General features: G+C 50.1%; 1 protein-coding gene across 1 annotated transcript in view; it reads right to left on the bottom strand.

Annotated features, from left to right (window-relative positions):
• Positions 1-19478, bottom strand: part of TBC1D22A (TBC1 domain family member 22A) — a 327765-nt gene that overhangs the window by 33689 nt on the left and 274598 nt on the right. The window contains 1 exon segment of the mRNA XM_045552759.1: positions 7186-7281. Coding sequence (XP_045408715.1) covers positions 7186-7281 — 96 coding nt within the window.

Genomic DNA, 19478 nt, shown 5'->3' on the forward strand with positions numbered 1-19478 from the left:
TGGGGGGCCTGCGGGTACCCAACTGCCTTGAAGCAGAGCAGAGCCGGGAAACTGTCGCCGGATGCTAACAGGAGCCCAGCAGGGCCCTGTGGGCAGGTTCCAGCTGCTCCTTCTCCAGAGCAAGTGAAATCCATCGCAGAGAGGAATGATTTAATAAAATACATAGATATGTCTGAGCAGAGTCATGAGACAAACATCGATTTTCTGCAGCCTTGCGCAGGATTCCGTTTCTTTTCTTTGAAAACTGCCTCCACAGGTTAAGTTCTTAACGGGACAATCATCACAGCAAACCGGGGACCAGCGTGGTCCCCACAGCTCTCCCTGGAAGGCGCCCACTCGGGAGGGCAGCGGCCGGGCACTCCCTGCCCTGAGGGTCTGCGTCGGGGGCAGCTCCCCTTCCCTCCCCCAGCCTCTCCTGAGTCTCCACCAAGGGGGGCCTGCTGGGACGAGGTGGGGAACTGGGGACAACACGGAGAGGTCGGGGGAGAAGGGACCCACGGCGTGGGCTGGGCGGGGTTGGTCTGCGCGTGCTGGTCACTCTCCACCGCGGCCAGCAGGATGCCCTTGAAGGCACTTCAGGGAGGTGCGGGGAAGTTCTTCTCTTGGCATAGCCCAAATTTCTCTTGCTTTAATTGAGCCACAGAGAAAACGATCTCATTACTCTTCCTAGACTTAAAGGCCCACGGAAGCCACCCCAGAGGCTCTTCAACAATCTCGCTCCTTTCATCTCTCCTCATGCTCCATCTTCTCAGCCTTTAATCATTTATTCCAGTAAGAAAGCTGCTATTAAACTCTGCAGCCCACACCCCACCTTACTCAGAAATGGCTTGAACCTTCACACCCTACTGCTGTTACCGTGATGAGTTCTATCACCTAATGAGGGCCCATTTTCTGACTTCTGAAGAGAAAATTACCTGCTGGTGTTTCTGGGTGAGGACGAGGAAGGGCAAGCTCCGACCCTGGCGGGCCCTCCCGCTCGCTCCTGGTCTGCGGGGACGTCCCTGGGCCCCGCCACCTCTGACAGAGCCCCGTCCCAGGGATGCTGCAGTTTCAGGAAGGCACTAGGGAAGGCAGGTTCTCGGGGCTCAGCTGTCCTCCCTAAAGCGTGAGGAGCCGAGGTGGGTGCTGGCCCTGCCCAGATCCCAGCTGCTTGCGGAGCTAAGAGGTCACCGGCATCTGGGTCCCTGGGGGGTCGGCCATGCCAGCCTCGGGCAGGAGTGTGGTCATGGTGACTGGCCACACCTGGGCCCCAGTGTCACTCACTGCAGCGTGAATGCTCCATCCCCTTCCGCCCTCCTTTCACACTCTGGCTCTTTCAGGCCCCATGTCCCCTCTCCTACCTGGCCCAATTCCCACAGGCACAGGCTTCCTTGTTCCCTGTCCCCTCCAGACCTCCACTCTCCTGTCCCCCCAGCTGCACACCAGTGGTACTCAGACCCGCTGACCTCACCGGAGCCCATGCTTCTTGGCTGCTTCCCCTGCGAGGCCCTCACTGCTCTGGGGGACACCTGCTTCTCCAGGCTGGAAACTGCTGTCTTCCTCGCCACGCGGCCCCTGCCCGGCCCTGCCTCTGGGGCCAGCTGTCCTCCACGGCCGTCTGCACCTCCCTCAGCTGGAAGCACGGCACGTCTCAGCACTGGAAGGAAGGCGGTCCCCTTCCCACACGGCTTCCGCCTGCACACCGATGCAAATGCCACCCAGGACGTCATCGCCTAGGCCAGCCGGGGGCCTGACCTGGGCGGGCCTGTCCTGGAGGCTGCTCTGGGCCCTCCCTGCTCCCGCTCTGGTCAGCCTCCTGCCTTTGCTCCTGGCATCTTCCTTCCTGCACGGGGCCCTTCTGCAGGGGAGGCCGTGGAGGATGCGGGCTTCTTTAGGAACCGGCCCGGGGTGGGGGGAGCTGCCAGGTTTGCTTCTCTACCGCTTGTTGCGCATACAGAGAGGTTTGGCGCCTTTCTGTAGCTACTCTTCGTGAGGAATCTCTGCCCACTCCTTGCAGCTGGCCTAAGCCCACCTCTCCATGACGCCCTTCCTTCGGAACCTGGAAGTCTCCACCCCATCCTGGTTTGTTTACCCTGAAGCTCCTCTGCTGAAATGCCGGCGCGGTGGCCGGCCAGCATCGTCTGTGCTACAACAGCAGCGGGAACGCCAGGGCAAGGCAGCCCCACCCCCCCAGGCTGGCTGGGGGTCCCCTCCTCTCTGCGGCTCCCACTCTAGGGGCCGGCCTGCTCTGGTGGAAAACACACCCACCATCGACTGTCATGTGTCCAGCCACTGTGGACAGCGTCCCCTTAACTCACAGCCCCCTGACGCTGCCTCAGAGCATGGGGCACAGGGGTCTGGGCCCCCGAGGGCTCCTTCTCACAGACAGTCCCAGCAGCCACCACAGCACGAGGCCACGCAAGCCCCGCGCTACACCAAACCCAGCCACGGGCCCCACATCTAAACATGTGGCAACCTGCAGGAGCACACGAGGCACAACACTGCACTTTACAGATTACTTTTCAATTGACCCACTTTGTCTTCAGAACGTCTTAGAAGGATAAAGAAAGAGACAATTGATTTTTACCTTGGCATTTCGTGACATTTCCTACTTCAAATGAACACAGGATGAAATACACACCTGTATAAAGCCGTGAGCCCAACAAAGGCTACTCGACACTGCAGAACTAGTGCAGTTTGGCAGAGACGTGCCACGCTGCCACGGGGCCGTTCTACGAGCCAGTGGGCAGGGCGATGCCCACAGATAATTGGGTCCTGAGTGCGAGTTCGCCAGTGAGCAAGACAGCAACAGACTGGCCCCGGACTGGCCGCAGAGGAGGCTGGAACTGCACGTGAAGCACGCAGAGAAGCACGTCTGTCAGGGCTCGTGTGCACAAAGTCCGCCTGCCGGCTGTGCACGTTCCTTCCACGTCCGCTACAGCCACTCGGGGCGCTGGATGGAAACCATGGCTCGCGGTGGGGGGCGGGGACACTAAAGCACAGTGGCTGGAGGCAGGCGGGGCTTCCCGGGCGAGGCTCCTCGGGTGGCCTCAGACGGAAGGCCACGCTCTCCCAGGCACAGTGGAGGACAAATCATCCGGAAAGTGTCCCCTTGACTCCATGCTCTGGTTTCAGGCCCAAGGGAAGGGCTGGGGCACAGCGCTTTCACCCACCTGCCCAGCAGGCAGAATCCCAGGGGATTCCACGGGAACACTCCTCGGCCTCCCGGAGGGGCCGAGGCCTCGTCGTCACTAATAACGTGGTTCTCCCGAATAAGAAAAAACAGAAACAGACAGCAGAAACAGACAGCAGGCACTGCAGAGAAGCCATTAACAACTCAGGCTGCACCAGGCCGGCCGGCTGTGTGACAGAGCACCAAGGCTCCCACGTCTGTCCCGGGCAGGTCACACAGGAGGAGGTTTGTGAAAGGTGAACACACTCACTGGGAACACACTTTGTGGCCTTAGAACAGACTTAAAACTAAGACTCTTGGCAATACTGGAATTTATCTCAAAATTACGGATCTATTCAGGTTGGTTTTTTTAAATCCCATCCTGAGCCAATTTTAGCATTTTATATTCTCCTAAAATATCTGAGTTCCTCTTCCTCACATAGAGGAGGACTGTTTTTGCCCATGTACCTTGGTTCTGCCTGCTAGAGGTTTGCCTATTTCACTGGCATATTCGAATGCTGGATGTTCTGAGCAAGTCTACTTATCAACTGTGTGCTCTAATCCATTCACTTAGTTTTACTCATTAATTCCTTCTTTGTCTTTATCACAAGTTGACTTTATTTTTCTACTTCCAGCTTGAGTTAAAAGCTTAGTTTACTTTTTAAAATGTTTGTGGATAAGAGCGGCATTTAGGCATTGAATTTGTTTGTAAGCCCAGTACCTGCCAGACCCCTTACGTTTTTGAATAGAATTCTGTAATTGCAAGATTATTTCTATCTTGACTCACATTAATGTGAAGAGGGTTTTTTAATATCCAAGTGCTTATTTAATTTTAATTTTATTATTATCCAGTTTTAAAGGATTATGCTCAGAGAATACAGCCTGTATCATTGCTGCTTTTCTGATTTTTGAAAACTTTTATGGCCTAGGTTAGATGATTAATTTTTGCAAATGTTTCATAAACACTTAGAAAGAAGATGCATTCTCTGTTGGTATAATTAAATTCCACCTAGAACTCTTAAACCACTCTTTTTTTTTTTTTTTGTCATTTCAGATTCACAACCTACCTTCTTTTTATCCAATCAAATATGCCTAAACTTTCCTCCTACAGTTGCTTCATTCAATTTCTTTGTACGTTTTACACAGTTTTAACTTTAACATACACATAGAAAAGTGCACAAATCACAACCTTCACGGCGGGTCAGCAAGGCTGCCCTTCCGGATGACTCGGGGGCTGGTCTGGGTTCCCAGGCGCTCCTTCTCGCGCGCACCACGAGCGGCGAGGGGCCCTGCCAGGACGCAGGGCCTGGGCACAGGCAGGCCACAGACGCCACATGGAACGTGCATCCAGAAGGAGGGCCGTGGCCTCCACCCTGTCCCCACTGCCTTCGCGGGACTCCCAGATGGGCAGCCACCGTGCTGCTGCTAACATGGCCTCCAGCCATCGGCAAGAGGCAGCGGGCACCAATTTATCACAGGCATTTACAGACCTCTCAGGTGCTGAGGCCCCAGCTCCAGGGGCAGCAGGGGCGGGAGCTGCACTGTGGAGAGAGGCCCCCGGGCACCCTCCTGCAGAGCCTGCAGCGCTGGGCAGTGCCGGGAGGGCCACGGGGCCGCGTCCAGACAGCTCGTACAGCGTGTAGGATTGAAGGGATGGAGGGAGAGCTGCCTAGAGAGGCGACGGCCCTTCTGAGCACCAGCAAGCTCTGGCAGGGGAGACGGCAAATTCTCCAGGAAACGTCCAAACTCGGGGCCCAGCACTCAGGACGGGAGGGATCGTGCACTCTGGAAGGTGCTGCTGTCCAGGAGCAGGAGGCCCCGGATGGAACCAGACCACGCCTGGACGAGTCTCACAAGCTGAGGGACACAGGAAAGAGGCAGAGCCTCCACTTCCACTTCCTGCCCAAGCTTTCCAGAATCAAACCTGGGGAAACACAAGCCCCCGCCCCTATCCCCGCACAGCCTGGCTCCATCGTTTAACACCAGGAGAGGCTCTGCCTTCCTTTTGGGAATATTTTGTCCTCCGAAAAGGATTCTGTTCCTATAGAAATGACTTAAAGCAACACATTATTTCCCAAGGGACAAATTACAATGCTGCAAAGAACGAGGGCTTTTAAAGCTGTTTTCCACAAATGTTCTATTGCTGGGGACTCACGTTCTGGTCTCACCCTTCAGGCTGCCTTCCATGGCTGCAGAAGCGTTTTCCTAAAATGTCACAATTGCAAACTCAATCCCCCCAGGCTCACCGGGACTCTCTGGTTCTCTATTTAATTTCTGTTTTCTCGTATCTGCTTTCCCATTTAGCTCAGTGCCCCACAGTGCACCCCGGTGCTCCTGGCACGCTCTCCACCAGGCCCCATGGCATCGAAGCACTCATTTATTCTGGGCTTAGACGGAAAATTCAGTCTTGTGGCTCCTCCGCCAGCCCCTCCTCCCCTGCTCCCCACGCAAGCTGCAGGGGCTCCACGGGCTCCCGCCGTTCGTGCCACACCCGACCCTGCATCCCACACCCCGTGCCCCGTGCCCCCCAGCCCAACTGCTTGGCTGCCCCGTCTCCTGTCCTCCCTCAGTCTCAAGTCAGGTGAGCAGGGCTCCGAGAAGGCTGGCAAAACACTTCCACCAGCTGCCCAGGGTGCACCCTCTCGTTACAGTAGGGCAACGTCTCCAGCCAAACACAAACAAATTGCGTCTCTCACACAGAGTGTGATAAAATACGGCAGCTTGATGAATGGAGGGTGCCTTGGCATTTGCATCTTTCAAGCCTGCCATGAATTCTGTTGCTTAGGGCCAAGTCTGCCCCTGCCTGTGTCCCCTGGACTGAACATCGCCATCACATGACAGGGTGACAGAAAGCCTACTGCCGACCCAACGCCACCCTCCTCTCGGCCCGCCTCCCCCAACCCAGCTCAGGTACCCTGGCATCCAGGGCCGTCGCTATCTTCAGTGCCCCCAGGGGATCACAGCCCTGCTTCAGCCCAGGGACACATGTGACACTTCACTGCACATCACTGTCACAAGAAGAGACATCACCTGTGATGCCTGTACACTTCCACGGTCAGTTTGCACCTGGTTTGCCTTGAGTCACCTTGTGGGGAGGGGACCGTCGTGGCACTGTCCCTATTGGGTTAGCGCCAGAGGAAACGGAGGAGCAAACAGAGGCAAAGCCCCTTGCGTGAGGTCACGCGTTTCTTTACTGGTCTCTGTAAGCGGAACGTGAGCTGGGGCCATTCCTCGCACACGTGTGGCTTGGGGTCTGCCCGGAGTTGGGCTCCAGAGCGATTTCGGGGGACAAGGAAGAGCCGCACACGTCTGTTATTAGCACACACTCATACACAGCACGCTGTGGCTTCGGGGACTCACGTCAGCCCGAGTTCTCCCCACCCCACCTCCCACCACCAGGCAGGGCCCACCCAGGAGGGCAGCCTCGTCTGCCTGGGGCCTCCAGCAACACTGTGTCCCCATCCAGGGTGTCCCAGACACAACTGAGGCAGAAACGCCTAAGATGCCTGTCCAGCCACCTGCACTGACAACCGGCTGTCCACTGGCCAGGGTCCCACAGGGAGCAGCTGCTGTGCACCAGGGCACCCGGGCCCCTCGCCCTCCAAACGGCCAGGCCAGGGGGCAGCCGGTGCCAGCCTGGCCAGCACCACCCTCCCGCACCTCCCAGTGGGCAGAGACGCCGTGGGAGGAGGAAGCAGGCACAGTGGGGAGACGGAGGTCACATGCCACCCCCTCCAGCAATCACACTGCTGAGGACACGCTGGCTCCAGGACATTTCTGTGCAGAGCTGGTTATGGAGCCTCAACTGGCGATGTCGGCAGTGCTTACACTGCGACCACGTGACCAAGCGCGACCACATGACCACGGCAGGTCTGCTTCCGCAGCCGGGTGAGCTTCCACACCGCAGGGCGTGGCAGGACGCAGCCAGCGCTTCCCAAAGCTCTTTCACAGATAATCCTGCCAACTAAAATGTAATGAACTTCCCTCCTAGTAGAAAACCTGACTCGGGTTCTTTTGAAACGGCGTTTACTTACTTGAAAGTCTCTTTCTTCTAGTATTTCTTTCCTCCATCTCGTGAGAAAAGCAGCACAAACGTACAAGTGGAAATGAGAAAAGCCCTCGGGTTCAGACTGAAAGAGAAAAATGGCAGGAGAGAATGTCAACGTGCGGCGCCATGGACACAGCTGCGAAGTTATCTGTGACGGTCAGGGTCATCTGGTCGGGCTCAGAGAAACGCAGAGCCCTGTTGACTTGCTCGCTTTTACCTAATACTTTAGTTTCAAAATTCCCGTCTACTAAAGCAAACTCCGTTTCTCTCTCGGCGCCGGCAGCCTGGGACGCAGGGCGTGGAGAGCAGACCACGCTCTCGGCATCAAACGCAGCTGCTCATTTTCCCCTCTTGCACAGACAACGGCCAAAAATAATAAAAGACAAATTCAGCAAGCACTAATTCCGTGCCAGGCACAGGGTCTACTCCTCGACGTGGCCGTACGAGGGAGGCACTGCTTCACAGATGGGGAAACAGCCCGAGAAGTTGGAAAACTCATCCGGGTTGAACCCAGGGAAGCGGCAGAGCAGGCGCTGGGTCTAGGTCTACACCGAAGTCCCCGATCCTCCCCGGGAATCACCGGGAAACGACGCAGGCAGGAAGCTGTGGGGCGCAGAAGGATGGATACGGCTCGCTCCCCCTCAAATCACCACCCCGTGCCTCTGCTCCTGTCCTCAGATGTGCCCTTCCCTCCCCCCTCACTGCTCCTCCTTACTGGTCCTTGAAGCCAGGACCACTGTCACCTCCCCTCTGGGCTCACGCTCCCAGCGGGAGCACCTCTGTCCCCCTGTCCCCGGGGACACCGCATCCGCTCATGCACATGCTGCCCACTGCAGGACGGGGGGTTCCCAACACTTCAGTTCTCAGGGTGCTGCCTCTGTAATTCTGCCATGTCCACATGATACCTGTATGACTTCTCTTAAGTTTATTAAGTTAATAAATAAAACAGACGATGCACAAGATGGTGACAGGCTATGGAAAAATCCTAAGGCAGGAAGGCGGATGGCAAACGGCAGCAGTGTTTGTGTGTCTGGGGGGTGGCCTACAATTCCAACATGATGGTCAGTCATCTAAGGTGACATTTAAGCAAAGACCCAAAGAGGGAAAGCCATTTAGACATGTGGGGGAGAAACGTCCGGGCAGAAGCAGCAGGAAACACAAAGACCCTGCGGTTGGAGGCTCTGGGCATGTTCCAGAGACACTGAGGAGACGGCACGGCTACAGAGAGTGACCTGAGCCACGCAGAAGCTGAGGCGGGTGGCGATGGCAGGGGGGGTGCAGGTGCCCAGGGCCTTAGGCTGCTGTCCCCTTCTCTTGACCTCAGGAGCTCTGACCCAGAAAAAGACGTGGGCTTCAAAAGGGCCTCAGCTGTCACACTGAGAGCAGATGGGCGCAGGGCAGGGAGGGGAGAGGCAGCACCCGGGGGACAGGGCTGGGGTCTGGCAACCATAAAATCAAGACGTGCCAGCGATTCAGGCTGAGGAGCAGCAGTAGAGCCCTTGGGAAGGGGTCAAATTCTAAACATACCCCGAAGGTTGAGCAGACAAAATGCACAGGAGATCCGGGGTAGGAGAGAAAGACACAGACCGAGGGCAACACCAACATTTTTGGCCTCAACCGATGGAAGGATGACGCTGCCATCTCCTAACACGGGGAAGATTTATGGAAAGTTTGTAGGAGAAGGAGTTTTGGCGGGAAGGCTGTGATTTGTTCCTTGGACACGCCAAGTGGAAGTCACCTGTTGGGAATCCAGGCGGAGATGTCAGGTGGACACTGGACACACAAGTCCAGGAGACTGGCCGGGGGTCTGGGCCAGAAATAAACACTGAGGACTGAACAGCCTAAAGGAATGGCCAGGGAGCGGGGGGCAGGCCCCGAAGAGTGTGAGATGGGGCGGAAGGTTCCAGTGAGGTGGCCCCGGGAGGCGACCGCTGGACTGACCACGCGGCCAGAACAGAGAGGAGGAAAACACAAGCAGACAGGCGGCTGCTGCTGGGTCTTGCTTCGCGGCGCTGGCTGGAGCTGGCACTACGACAGGAGGACACTGCGGGCAGGGGTGGGCCGCCTTGCCTTCCGCCTCCCAGTTTTGGAAGGGAGGGCTGCTCCCAACATTCCACTCTGGACAATGATCTCTGCTGGAGACCTTCTCTGTAGATACCCACAGTGGGTTAGAGAAGTTCCCTTCTATTCCTAATTTACTAGCGTTCTTATCGTGAATGGCTACAGAATTGAATCAGATGCTTTTCCTGCATCTGCCGAGTTGATAAATGGTCCTCCTTTAATCTGTTAATGTGGTGAATTACAAGAGTATCATATAATAGTTTCTTTAATGTTATACCAACCTTGCATTCCCGGAATAAACTCGATTTGGTCACAACGTGTTATATTTTTCAATCAGGGCTAGATCCTGTTTGCTCGTATTTCATTGAGGATTTCTGTGCTCACGGTTTAAGACTGGCCTCTAATTTTTGTTTCTGGAACGGTCCCCGTCTAGTTTACGTGTGAAGGTTACGTTGCCTCTTGCCCTCCTCTTCCATCTCAGAAAGAGGCTGCACGAGACTGGGATTTGTGTCCCTCAAACATTGGCTGGGCACCGCTGTAAAAGGGCTGGGCCCGATGTTTCGTTTGGGGAAAGACTTTTACTCCTGATTTAATTTCTATGTGGTTATAAAACAACCCAGACTTTCTCAAATTTTTATAAAATTTTACTTTTCTGGGAATTTGTCACCTAAGTTTTTAAATTTGTTCATAATATTCTATTTTTCTTTGAATCTCTGCTGCATTCGTAGTAATATCCTATTTGGAATTATTAATACCATTCTATATGCCTTGTTCTCATTTCAGGTGGCCATCCTGTTTGAGATTAGTTAACGTCCTTCGTCTTCTCATAACGAATTTTGATGCTGAGGATCAGTTTCAGGTTTGCTGAGCTTCCCTCTGTCATTAATTTCTGCTGTCATCTTTACCATTTCCTTTCTTCTACTTTGTTTCTCTTTTAATTTTTTTACTGTGGGTATTTTCAAACACAGAAAAGGGGAGTTGCTTCTACTTATTTTTAATTACTCAATTCTTTTTCTAACTTAGATGATTAGCTCATTAATATCTGGCTTTTCTTCACTGCTAATACAAACAAGCATTTAATGCTATAAATTTCCTCTATAAGTCTGACTTTAGCTACATCTCAGAGTTTTAATGAATCTTTATTACCTTTAAGTTCTAAGACTCTTCTGCTTTCTTCTTTGTTTGAATGATGGCTTCTTTACCAGTAAGTTTTTAAAAAATCTATAAACATATGTGGTTCATTTTTTTTTTCTTTTTAGCTGTTCTTGGTAATTGGTTTGTAACTTAATTGCATTATAAGAGAATGTGATTTACATGATGCCAATTCTCTTAAATTTGCTTAGATTGCGTTTTGGAGTAGAATACAATCAATTTTCACAAATGTCCCAGGAGGCAGGATAGTTAGAGGTCAAGAAACCGAACCCTGGAGCCAGAGTGCCTGCGTTTAAGTCCTGGCTCTGCCACTTCCTGTGTGATCTGGGACGAGGTACCTGGCCTTTCTGTGCCTTAGTTTCCTCACTTGTAAAATGTTATAAAGATCAAATAAATTAAACAATGTAAAGCACTTAGAATATGCTTGGAACAAAGAACGTAGCATATAAATGCCTGCTATTATTAGGTATGTGTTACAAGAGCATGTATTCTGGAGTTCTTAGATAAAGTGTTTTATAGATGTCCATTAAATAAAGTTATTCAATAGTGTTGTTCAAATCTCCTATAAATCCTTACTGGTATTTTTCATCTGCTGATTATCTATCATTAACTGAGTGGTATGTTAAAAATTCCCCATTATGATAGTGGATTTATATAATTTCTCCTTATAGTTCTGCCAATCGTTGTTTTACATGTTTGTAAGCTATGTTATTGGGAGCATACAAATTCAAAATTGTTTTATTTTCCTGTTGTATTGAACAGTATCTGTATATATATTACCTTCTGTGTCTCTTTGGAGATAGCAAAAGCTCTAACGACCTTGATGTAGGGACCAGGAGTCTGATATGACTATAAGTACATATCATTTTTGGTGGGTAATTTATTTATTTTAAACAGCTTTATTGAGGTCTAACTGACATACAATAAACTTCACATATGGAAAGTTTATAATCTGGTAAGTTTTGACATACGCATACACCGTGAAAACACCATCACAATCAAGGCAGTGAACACATGTACCATCCCCAAAAGCCTTCCTGGGTTCACCTGTGCGCCCTCCCCCCCACCCCTCCCAGTCCCCAGACAATCATGATTGACGCTTGCCACAGAACATTAGTTTACATTGCCTATACTTTTAAATCAATGGAATCATATAGTGTGTACTTCTTCGGGTCTAGCTTCTTTCACTCAGGATTACTATTTTGAGACTCACCTGTGACATTACATGTACCAACAGTTCATTCTTTGTGAACGCTGGATAGTGCTCCATCACACAGATACACCGCCGCCTGTTCATTCATTCATCTCTTGATGGACACTGAGTTGTTTCCAGTTCTTGGCTATTACCCACAGAGTCGCTATGAACATTTGTCTACAAATCTTTGTATGGACCTATGATTTCATTTGTTTGAATAAATACTTCAGGGTAGAATAGCTGGGTCATATGGTAGGAGTATGTTTAACTTCTGAAGAAACTGTTGAACTATTTTCCAAAGTGGTTGTACCATTTTACATTCCTACAAGCAGTACATCGCATTTGACATGGTCAGTTTTTAATATCAGCCATTCTAATGGGCTCATAGTAGTATCTCATTACAGTTTAAATTACATATTTACATTTCTCTAACGACTAGTAATTTGGATATCTTTTCATGTGCTTATTTTACATTCCTTGATGAAGTGTTTAATCAAATTTTTTTACACAGTTGTTTGGTTTATTACTGAGTTTTGAGAATTATTTTCTCTATATTGTGGATATAAATCTTAGGTATATGCTTTGCAAATATTTTCTTCCAATCTGTAACTTCTCTTTTCCTTGTCAGTGACTTTTGAAGAGCGTAAGTTTTAAATTCTAACAAAATTCAATCTACTAATTCATTCTTTTACGGATCACGCTTTTGGTATCATCCCTAAGAAATCTTTGCCTAAGTCAAGGGCACAAAGGCTTTCTTCTAGAAGTTTTGTAGTTTTAAGTTTTACATTTAGGTCTATGATCCATTTTGAATTCATTTTTGTATATTACATAAAGTATGGATTGAAGTTCATTTTTATGCACCTGGATATCCAATTGTTCCAGCAATTTGATGAAAAACTATCCTTTCTCCACTGAATTAAAAATCAGGTAATGCTAGCCCTCCATTTCTGTCCTTCTTTTTCTAAGTAGTTTTGCTATTTCAAGTCTTTTGCATTTTCATATAAATTTTAGAACCAATTTGTTAATTTCTACAAAAGAGCTTGCTGGGATTTTTAATTGGAATTGCATTGAATCTATAGATCAATTCGAGAGGATGAGCCTCTTAACAATAGTGGGGCTTCTGACTCACGAGCATGGTATAGCTCATCCAGTATCTGGGTCTTCTTTATTTTCACCCATGTTTTATAGTTTTCAGAGTACAGATCTGCTACATCTTTTGATAGATTTTCTCTAATAAGTTCATATTTTTTAATGATATTGAAAGTAGTGTCTTGAAAATTTTAATTTCTGATTGTTTGCTGCTAAATGTTGGGTTATAACATGCCTGGTATATTTTTTCCAGCCTTTATTTTTTTTATTATAACTAGCCTAGTTCTGGATTTTTAAAAACCCAGTCACGATCTCTAACTGAAGAGTTCAGTCCCTGCCGACTGTGATTCCTGACACATTTAGGTTAATTTGCATCCTCTTATTTTAAAGTGTCCAATTGTTTTACTTTTTCTATTACTTTCTTTCTAGCCTACACGTGGACTGACTTACTCTCCCCTCATTCTAATGTCCTAGCCGCATAAATCCACAAACTACTGAACTGGTTCCGTTATTTTAATAGGAACCCTACAAATTTTAACAATGTATAATTAGTTTAATGGTCTAAAATGAATCATTATCTTTATTCTCCTCCCAAACAATATAAAAAATTAGGAATTTTTTAAAAAATATTTTCTAGAGACTCCAGTCTCCATTTCTTTTAATTTTTCTTTTTCTATTTCCTATCTCTTTGTCTCTTTGGAAGAGATACTTTCCTCAAATCACTCTTCTAGTTCATTAATCATCTCTTCAACTGTGTCGTAATTTGTTTCACTCATTCAATCTATTTAAATTTGAACCTTGGATCTTCCTTCAGACCTGCCTTGTAAATTGTAATATTAATAGTTTCCCTCTCTTTCTTTCATTTAACACCTTTCTTTTCACTATTTAAAATATATTAAACTTATTTTATAGCATATCTCAGAAGATTCTAAAATCCTTGTGGATCTCCTACAGTTCGTTTTCTCTCCTGATTCTTACTCCTGGTGGCTTGCTTCCTTATACTTTAGTGATTTTCCCCCTTTTGGAGCTAACGTTGCTTGGAATGTTTATTGCTTGAAATTCTTTGAGGCCTGTATCAAAAATGATTTTCTTTGTGAGGAAAAAAAAAAAAAAGTATTTGCTTCTGCTGGAGCCCGAGGGCACTGTTATCCCCAGACTACTTTAAACCAAATTTTCAGCCTGCAATTTTTCAGGCCAAATAAATAACGTCAATTGGGGCTCCAAACCCACGTGAATATAGGACTGTGGTTGGAAATCTGGGGGTGGGAGGTGGAGGAGGTTCCTTCCCTTTTCCTTTAACCTCCATGGCCATAGCCGAGAAAGGCAAACCCGTGCACCTGTTTAGTGTCCAGGTTTTGTCTCCTACCTGGGCTCATGCAAATCAGTGGCAGACTGGCAGATACCTCTGGGTAAATGCCAGTTTTGATGCTGCCCACTTATCTCTCGAGATTTATATTTTCTCAAGATTTCTGGTCTCTGATGGTCTCTCTTCCTTTGTGGTTATGTTTTTTAAAAACACCAACAGCCTTGGTGCATTCTGTGACAGGAGGGCATTCTGGACATCATGTCCACCTCACCACCAGAAATAGCCATATCATTTTTCCTTAAATCCACTCATTTAAAAAAAAATCTTAAGTAAATTACTACTGTGGCTTTGTTGTGTAGGTTTCCTGTGCTAGATAGTTCTTCTAATATCCATTAAAATATACACAACCATTAAAATGGTAAATCTTTGTCTGTGTTGGAACTAAAATAAACTAACTATTCGAACTGAGTGAAATGCTGCTTGGGCCTCATGGCAGTGTCCCCACGGCGTGCCCAGCCTGCACTCTCCCCTGCCAGCCCTCTCCACCCCGTAACTAGGATGCCCTTTCTTCCTTCCTCTTTTTTTTTTTTTTTTTTTTGAGACAATGTCTCAGATCTCACTCTCTTGGCCATCTGCTCACTGCAACCTGGAACTCCTGGGCTCAAGCAATCCCCCTGCTTCAGCCCCCCTGAGTAGCTGGGACTAGAGGCATGACTAATTTTTTAATTTTTTGTAGAGATGGGGTCTCACGATGTTGTCCAGGCTGATCTCAAATTCCTGGGCTCAAGTGATCCTCCTGCTTCGGCCTCCCAAAATACTAGGATTACAGGCATGAGCCACCACATCTGGCAGGGATGCCCTTTCTAATTCAGCCAGCTCTTTTCATGTCACAGGTTTATTTTAAAACGCCCTGACATTGGATCCTCACCCATCTCCCACCTGACATTCGGACCCTCTCATATCCCCTGACAGGCCGGGCCAGTTCCAGCCTGGGCTCTGCCTTCGCAGTGTGGCTCCTCCAGCAGGGAACACACCCGGGTCTGTGCTGCCAGGTGAACTCACCTCTTCTTCAGCATCTTCCCCATTCTCCCAGGCAGTGGGCTGTCCCACCCCTTCTTCCAAGGAGCCTGTCTGTGTCTCTGCTGCAGCATCTGCCACACTGTCACCATCAGTGGTCACATGTCCTCTCTCCCACTGGCCTGGGGGCCTGTGGCACCCCCTCTGCTTTGTAATCCCTGACCCATGCTCAACAGCAGGATTAGAGACGGTGCAATTACACACAGCCAAATCCACTCACTCAGGCTACCTGCCGGGAGCCCGGGACGTGGACTGGCTGAATTAGCGGAAGCTTGACACTGAGAATACATCTTAAGAAACATGCCTTTTCCTTTTAAACACTGAAGGTGACTTGAACAACAAACAAAAAGAAACTTCAGATCTTTAAAGCCTTGAGGGAATGGGCCCTAAGGAATGCACCACAGGTGATTAGCATTGCAAATGCTGAGAGGGGAAAGATCTCCTGGAGTACTCAGGGATGTTCCGGATTGATGGGCTCTCTAAGGAATCCTGTTTACACTCTTAATTTGCTTAACAGCCTTTTATTTAACCAGGGAGTGCAAAGGTCGCCTCAGGCCGGCCCTCCTGCCCACTCCGGCTCTGCATTCATTAGGCTAGGCTATAAATTCTGCATCCCCACCAGAAGCCTCCAGCTGATGAGCAGAACAGAGGATAGGCCTCGATCTCAGGAAACACAGCACTGGGGAAAAAGGTCGTTTTACAGCTTCACTTAAGTAGATTATTTGTCTTCCATGACTCGGTAAATTATATTAAAATAGTAGTTTGATAAATAAAAATTCATATCATAAATGGAAAATGGGCTTCTGCTTTAATGAAGCTTAACCCGGACAATAAATATCATTGCCCAGCGCACAGCGTGTAAACAGGGAGGCCGGTGTGAGCAGTGGCTGCAACCGCATGGCACAGGCCAGCCCCACGGCCACCCTGGCCATCCCACAGCCGGTCTCCTGCCAAACTGTAAGCTCACCCCTTCTTTTCCCAGCAGAAATCCAAAGAGACCAGATCAGGAAAACACCATCATGTGTGTAGAATTTTCCGGATTGGGGGTGTGAGGTGCTCAGCTGCCTTGCTAAATGAGGATTACCGCGCAATTTCTGCCTATCACTAGATGAAGGACAGCTGTCCTCCGCCTGGAGGGGTCGTGGTGCAGCGGAAATAGTGAGCGAGTGAGTCCTGCAACCACTCCCGCCCCACCCTGATGAGCCCTCAGCCGAAAACCTTCCAGGGATGTCAGGAAGAGGAAAGACAGAGCCCACAGTCCCCTCAGAGCACTAAAGGCCCAATCCCACCTACCTCAGCCTCCCACTCTGCCCCAAGGGAGCCCTGCCGCTGGCCCCCAATGCTGGGCCTGCTCCTGCGTGTGCCATCTGCACCCACAGCTGCAGCCCTGCGGGCAGAAGCAGCACTGGAGAAAAACCCCAAAACACAATCGAGCCCTGGAACCTGATGGCTTCAGAAACCGAGCCCGTCTGGCCTGGAGGACCGTGACCGAGCCCCTCCTTCCCTCCTGGGGCCCCGACCACCTCACCCCACCGGCCGAGGCTGAGCCAGCGGGCACTGCCTTGGGAAGACTCCCACGTGCCGGGGACAAGCAGAGGTTTGGAGACATGAGAAGGTGGAAGTATGTCCCTGGCAGGACAAGGGCAGTGACAGGCTCGAGAGGCCCAGCGTCCACCAGTCCAAGTGGCAAAATCCCCCACACCTGCCCCCCCGTTCCTCTGCAGTGGGGGCACCTCCAGTCTTCCCTGCACTGCCAGTCTGCAGAGGAAACACGTCACTGAACAAATGAGTCAGGAATGTTTTCCTTAAGATTGTGATGAGTGATGAATATGGTTTAGATTAATACAACAAAAGAGAACCTTTTGGCAAATTTTATTTCAGATCATTTCAATATTACCCTCTCTTAATCACTAATTAAGAAAACAGCAGCTTTGACTGACTAGTTGACAATAAGTCTGCTGGGGCCAGACTGGCTCACATTGCCCAAGTACTTCCGTGAATGCCGTGCAAATCGGGCACGTGTTCTGTGCTTGGCGAGGAAGACAAACACGGGTCCTTAAAGCAGATCCTGGCAGGCGCATATGTTGTCTTACGGAAGCCCAAAGCTAACGTAGCTAAGGCTCTCGTCCAGCCAGGGACTGAGCGATCGCTCCGTGGCTGCCACTGGCAGAGGGGGCTCTGCTTGACGAGGGCATCGGATGCAGAATGGGAAGGCGGGGCGTGCGGCACCCTCTCACCTCTGCTCCCTGAGGCCCCACCCTTGGTCTCTGAGCCTTTGTCGCTGGCCTTAGAGGCCCCCCGTTGGGTTTCAGCCCTTCTGCTGCAGCCCCATCCTGTCACCGTCTACCCACTCCAGCCCCGTCTCCTCCCAGCCGGAGTCCCGTCCACCCAGCCCGAGCCTCCCCGCCCAGGTCCCAGCGCTCACTGCCCTCACTGTTCAGAACCCGGGTCAAATGCCCAGGCCAGGATGGGGACTCATGTTCAGGAAACCCTCCAGTCATGGGGTCCGTTCTACGGGGTGCAGGCTCCACACATCAAGGGCCAGCACCCGACCCTCCTTGTGCTTTCCAGAGCCACCTGGCCCCTGCCCTCCCGGGAGGGCCCAGATGGAGCTCAGGGCACAGCTGTCTGCCAACAACAGCCTGTCACCCAAAGCTACACAACTCCCTGGGGTCCAATGAGGGCAGGACTGTCAGTAAAGGTGATGGGGCACAGGTAGGACTCTCCAGGACCCCGGCCACCCACGGTGTGCATCATCTGACCTATCCCCAGAGGGACGTGACGCACATGGGTGGGAGGAACATGGCTTCTGCCATGCAGGGCACGGGAAGAGAGTCCAGCTCCTGCAACGTGGCCCTACAGTGCGCACGGTGCCTGGTGACAGCAGCGTCAGGGTGACAGAACAGCCACAGGTCAGATCAGGGCTGTGTTTGGACATGCTCCGTGCTACCCTGTCACCCCTCCAAAAAACAAGTCTTTTAGAAGAGTCTGCTCCAAAACACTCCCCCTGGGCAAAGGGCAGGACTCTGGGGACAAGGGATTCCAGAGGTCAAGGGGAAACACTGTTCCTACAGCCAACAATGCTGTTGAAAACCATCAATCTCTCTAGTAAGGGAAAGGCAATTCATGTAAGAGCCCAGATGCACTTTGGAAAGGACCATAAAAAAAGCCCTGAACCCATTCCAATTGGATCAGAGAGCTGAAATCTCCCAGTCCTGATTTTTTTTTTTACTACCTCTAGTAAACTCTATCTAGTAAATCAGCCAGCATACCGCAAAAGCTGTTCCAAAGGAAAGCTGCGAGGTGATGGAGGCCACGTCACTTCTGGGGGACCCCTGGCACTCAGCACCCTCGCACTCCCAGGCAGAGGAGACGAAAGGGCTTTCGACCAGTCAAAGCCAAAGGCAGGGGGACCTGTGGGCACGGGGAGCCCACCCCTGCAGGATTTTTGCTGGGGTGGAGACAGAGGAACTCAGGGATACATCACACCAAGTATGTGCAAGACATCTACGGAAATGACGTAAAGTTCTCGGAAAGACATAAAAGAAAACCTAATTAAACAAAGAAATATACCAGGTTAATATACAAAAAGATTCAAAATTAAAAAGATGCCATTTTAATTTATAAATCCAAAGTATTTCCCATGAAAACTCCCTATCCTCTATCCAGGAGTTCTGTGGACTACGAAGCCTGTTCCAAAGTTGATCCTGAACAGCAAGGAGCCAAGGACAGCATGACACGCACAGGACAGACAGCCGAGGTGAAGACTGCCAGCCAGCGACCAAGACACTCCGTGGGACTAACACAGACCACGTGGTCCGGGCCCAGGACAGAGCGGCCAGTGGAAGGAGAACTCAGACACGGCCACACTAGCGAGTGCTTCATCTCTGGCAGGGGGGCAGTGCCGATCGGTGCGAGGATAGACTGTTCGATAAACGCACGGAGAAACTACTGGCTGTTCGTATGGCAAGAGCAACGCCAGAGCCCTACTCCACCCCATACACAAAGCCAAACCCAAGGGGGATCAGAAAGCAATTCATAACAGCAAAACCTTAGAGCATAAAACATACGTTTAAAAACTGATGAAAATGATGACACAAAAATGTAAAACTTCTATGTAACAAAAGACACTCTAATTAAGGTGTCTTAATCACAAACTAGAAAAAGATATTTGCAGTGAATATATGACTGACAAATGGTTAGTATCCAGAATATATTGATAATATATTTTAAAGTCCTCCTAGGCATCAGTAAGAAAAAGACAAACTACCTAATAAGAAAGTGGGCCAAGGATATGACCACATTTGAGTGGTCCACGAAACAGGAAAAGATGCTCAGCCTCGGCAGTGATCAGCATGTGCAGGGCAAGGTCAGTTCGCATCTTTCAGATGGGCAAAAA

The sequence above is a fragment of the Lemur catta genome, chromosome 6 (assembly GCF_020740605.2).
Source record: "Lemur catta isolate mLemCat1 chromosome 6, mLemCat1.pri, whole genome shotgun sequence".
NCBI classification, from domain to species: Eukaryota; Metazoa; Chordata; class Mammalia; order Primates; family Lemuridae; genus Lemur; species Lemur catta.